At 32.4% G+C, this 4,882-nt stretch overlaps 1 protein-coding gene across 2 annotated transcripts in view; it reads left to right on the top strand.

Annotated features, from left to right (window-relative positions):
- The window catches only part of LOC109860624, a 45,860-nt gene extending 43,892 nt beyond the window's left edge, over positions 1-1,968 (top strand). For both annotated transcript variants that reach the window (XM_020439858.1, XM_020439857.1), the window contains exons 7-8: positions 157-537; positions 611-1,968. In XM_020439858.1, coding sequence (XP_020295447.1) covers positions 157-537; positions 611-1,177 — 948 coding nt within the window. In that variant the 3' untranslated portion in view covers positions 1,178-1,968. The remainder of the gene's footprint in view (positions 1-156; positions 538-610) is intronic.
- Positions 1,969-4,882: the final 2,914 nt, after the last annotated feature.

Raw genomic sequence — 4,882 nt, 5'->3', positions numbered from 1 at the left:
TCTCTCTCTCTCTCTCTCTCTCTCTCTTTCTCTCTCTCTCTCTCTCTCTCTCTCTCTCTCTCTCTTTCTCTCTCTCTCTCTCTCTTTCTCAAGCTGCAATCTCAATTGTTACTGCACATCGCTTTTAACATACTTGTCAACATTTTTTCAACAAAGGTGGAAATATGTCGATATGGTTGCCTGGATCACTGTCAATTGAGTGGTTCCGTGGCTCACTATGTACAAGAGAGAAAAGATCAAATACGACCGCAGTACGTACAGAGCACGGTAGTCTCTACCACTCCCGATGACTATAATAATAGCGCGAATAAACACGACGAAGACGCGGACAGTGACGCTGAGCAAGAGGATGGTCCTTCGTACGACGACGTCATCCAGAACGGTGACGAGATGGCGTCAATCGACAAGCATTTCCTTGACGTTGAAAAATTGCTTCCGAAAGCGCAAGCACAAACGAGTAATCGATTACCACCGACTATAACCGAAACGCAACCCAATAGCAAGATCTATTTCGATGATCTATCAAAGTCATTCATGGTAACTGTGAAAACGCGCTGCTCTTAATTGCGCTGGAATCGACCACGATCATATTGTTTGCTTTTGTTTCCAGGAACCACCGCGCATAATTAGATACGAGAGCGAGCAGGATTTTCCGCACGGGCCACGCAATCTCGAGGAAGACAGCGGCGCGACGCCGCTCTCTACCGGCACTACCCGGCGAAAACGCTCGATGACAGTGACGGATAGAAAAGTGCGCAGCGCTGACGTCGGTGTCAGCGGTATCTATGAAGTTATCTCCGAAGCGGATCTGGCCTTCAGTCCAGACGCGCACGTCGAAGCAGTAACCGTTTTCCAAGGTAGAATACGCGAGGAAGTAGTTTACGGGATCTGTCTGCCAATGCCGGGTTTCAGCGCGCTCTTCATTGTCGTCGCCCTTTCAGCGGTTGTCTCTGCGCTTGTTGCTGGTGCAATGCTGCACCGGCTGCAAGTGCAGCGGGAAGTTACTGTTGTTAACAAGGAAAACAACCAAACTGACGTGCACATAAACAACAGTTGGTTATCTTACGGTCTACTCCGCGTGCGCTGCACAGCGCGATCCGTTCACCATCCCGAAGAGCTGAAGCAAGCAAGCCTGGCCTCGCAAGCCACTTCGGATTCGTCAGTCGAACGAGGCTGACGACGAAGTCAGGGATTCGCTTCGGTCTCAAGACGCGCTGATTAGATGAATCTGAAGAAAAGACAATGTGCAATACTATGCTGTACAAAGTATTATAAGTGCATATAAGAATCCGCGCGATTACAGGTCAAGAAAACTAATTATTTTGCAGGAAAATGCACGCAGGAAAGAGGAGAATGAAAATAAAAACTATTTATAATATTGACATGTCCGAGTGTCTTCCTGCGAATCGCGCGATTGCACTGAATTTTCGCGAATCGCAGTCACCGAGAACTTTGTCTTTAGGTACGTCTTTAGTCTGATTTTTAGCGAATCTATCTTTGTAACTGTCATACTATATAGGTATAGGCACAATCTTGTAACCCGATGTTAATGATAATGTCCTTGTTATAAATTGTTTTATAAATATATATATATATGTATATATATATATATATATACTTTTATTAATCCTTTGTGAACAGACTTTAAACATGACGATTATTTGGACAGTCTGGTCTGTGAGACCCACACGACTTTCAAATCGAATATCTCTGCAAAAAATTAATATTTTTTCAATTGTCTTTTTGAAGCAAAAGGTTGAATGATTCTGCATCAATAAAAAAACAAATTGAAAAAATAGTAGTTTTGAAGATAAGCGTTTAAAAACACTAATATCTACTAGAGACACGCAATTTTTGAGTGTATCTGGTATTCTCATATCTGTCCGCAAAAAGTTAGATTAATTATTACAGAAAAGAATAACAAGAGAAAAGTAAAATATACTCTAATTTGAGAAAAAGATTTGTTATAAAAAAATGATACAATATTTTATACCTTATAAGATTTTTTACATAATAAATATGCAAGAGAGAATAATATCCTTAAATATTAATGTAACTCTTCAGTGCTAGACATAAAAAATGACTTACGAGTTGTCCAGACTAGATCTGTGAGATCCACGCGACTTTACGTTTGAATATTTCCGCAAAAATTCAATATTATTTTAATTTTTTTTTAATCGAAAGGTTAAATAATTCTGCGTTGATCAAAAGAAACAGATTGAAAAAATATTCAGTAGTTTTGAAGATACAAACGTCTAAAAAGACCTGACAATTTTGTTTTCAAAAAAAGGCTTTTTGTTTAAAAATTTATAACTTTTTGTATAAGTAAAAGGTGTAAAAAATTCTAACGCGGTTTTGTACAAACTTCATACTTTCAGGGATAAAAGCGTCTTCTAAAAATTGCAAAATTAAAAACATTTTTACAATGAGTTTTTTGAGATGTTATTTGAAGAATGCATTTTTGTAGCGCTCAACTTTGACATGCAGTATTTTAAAAAATTAATATTTAGACATATTCTTTTTTTAAATAGACAATTTAAAATCAAAAAAAAAAATTGAAAAAATCTCTAGTAGTTTGAAAGAAACGTTTGAAACGTTTTTGCGCACCATGACCTAATAAATCGCTATAGATGTACAAATATTTTGATAAAATTATGAAAAAACAACAATTTTTTAATATTAGAAGTGTACAAACTGAAAAAAATTTACTTACTTTTCGAAATACTAACATCTTGTCCAGGCTTAGATCTCAGATACTTTTCGCGCTTCAATATTCAAACTTCGTAAAGTTATTAAACAAAGGACGCTGTCAACGACGTCTATCATTGTCTAAAGCCCTAAAGTTTTTTTTCATGGCCTTCAGATATCGCGCTAAACTAATACTTAGAGACACCGGTTTAAAACTTTTGAGTAGGTCTCGGAGACTCATATCTGGCACTAAAGGGTTAATAATGGTAAACTTTGACAATACCAGACTCAGCTCTAATGATCTTGACCTTGAAATTTTTTGTCGAGGACATATTTCCAAGTAATCAAAAGATTTGAATCGTCGCTTATTATTTATTAAAAAGATGTATAAATTATTTATTAACAAAAAAAATTTCGTAAATAAACGTTCGTTTTTCGACATCATGTACTTTTGAGAAGTAAATTTTGTTTGTATCATACACCATTGTACACGTGTGTGTGGGCGGAGCCTCTCTCTACATTTCCTCCTCAAAAAACTTAATCCAACCAAATATAGTACTGCAATAGTAGTAATACATTGACAAGCAATGTGCTTCGTGACAACTAATAATATTGTAGGTTTACATACATTAAGGCCACCAACTCTTAACGAAGGAAAAAAAGGATATTTTTAAAAAGAGAACTTCTTTGTTACATACATAAATAATAAAAAAATATTATATTATGTTCGTAAATTTTTATATAATATTATTTTATTTGTAAATAATATACTTAATGTATTACATGAGATCCTAACTAATGTGCAAAATAAAAGTATCAAATTATAAGATCACATCTTACATTTGTACTTTTCCACTGAATGTATTTTTTAATACATTACATATTTTTAATACATAATATTTGAAGTTTTTAATAAAAAATCAGAAAATTCTTTACACGTTAGTTATGTTAAAAGTTGTATTTTATGTTGTTTTTACCAATAATTGTGTTTTTTCGGGAGGTCATATTTGGTTGATTAAAGAAAGAACTTGTTCGACGCAACCATTTGTTCTTAGAAAACATAAACCCAATTCTACGTATACTTTTAAATTCTTTACGTCAATGTGTTACTGATTAAAATATTAAAATATTTTTGGCTATCGTTGATGAACTTCTTTATTGTTATCATATCATTTTTTTGGTTTTATCAGAAACATACGTACTTACTTTTTTTATTTCGTCAATTAAAATAGTGTTATTAATTTTTATAACTGAATATGTTTTTTCCATCATTTGAACCGTTTCTTGAACATTATTTATTTAATTTTAGTTTTTAATAATAATCAAAAAAAATATTTAGTTTTATTACAATGGCCAGTCAAAGAACTTAAATAATTTATACAAGTTGTAATAAGTGTATAAAAAATTTCTGTATGTTTTTTCAACAGTAAATTATCAAATTTTAAGTAATTGAGCAAGTTGAGCTTTAATACTTAACGGTTTATATGATTCTTGTAATTGATATTTATAATTATCATTTACATTATTAATAACATCATATATTTTCATAATTGTTAGGATTAATAATTTAATTTTTAATATTGCATTATAATTATGTACTAAAAAAAGAGGAACACTTCATAATCATGTCTTTAATTTGGGACGCATTGTAAAGTGGGGCAAAGAAAATTTAAAATTTGTCCTTTCTAATTCAAGACAGTTACTTTAAGTAACATCGATTGAGTTAAGTTAGATTTTTTTGGAGATGCAGGAGATTCCGTTCTCTCTCTGCTTACACGTGTACGATAATGTATGATACAAACGAAATATTTACTTTTCAAATGTACATAGTGTCAAAAACCGAAAGTTTATTTATAAAACGTTTTTTGGTAATAACTTTAATAAACAATGAACAACGGCTAAAACCATTTGATTGTTACTTGGAGATATGTGTTTGACAACAATTTCAAGATCAAGATCATCGAGACTGAATCAAGGTATTGTCAAGTCTTACTTTAGTAATTCTATTAAATTGTAACTCATATTTGTTGTATTTTTTTACAACAAACTAATCTTTTTAAACAATACTTTTGTTGAATAAAACTTTTTATATTATTTAATATTAGATTGTTTATATAATAATTTGTTTTAATATTCAAAACAATAATTTATTGTTTTGTAAACAATAGTTTCTTTGATGATAATCTACGACACA

The sequence above is a fragment of the Pseudomyrmex gracilis genome, unplaced genomic scaffold (genome assembly GCF_002006095.1).
Source record: "Pseudomyrmex gracilis isolate BER0280 unplaced genomic scaffold, ASM200609v1 scaffold_429, whole genome shotgun sequence".
In the NCBI taxonomy this organism is placed as follows: domain Eukaryota; kingdom Metazoa; phylum Arthropoda; class Insecta; order Hymenoptera; family Formicidae; genus Pseudomyrmex; species Pseudomyrmex gracilis.
The sequence above is the reverse complement of the archived record's forward strand: the minus strand, read 5'-3'. Positions and strand labels throughout refer to the sequence as shown.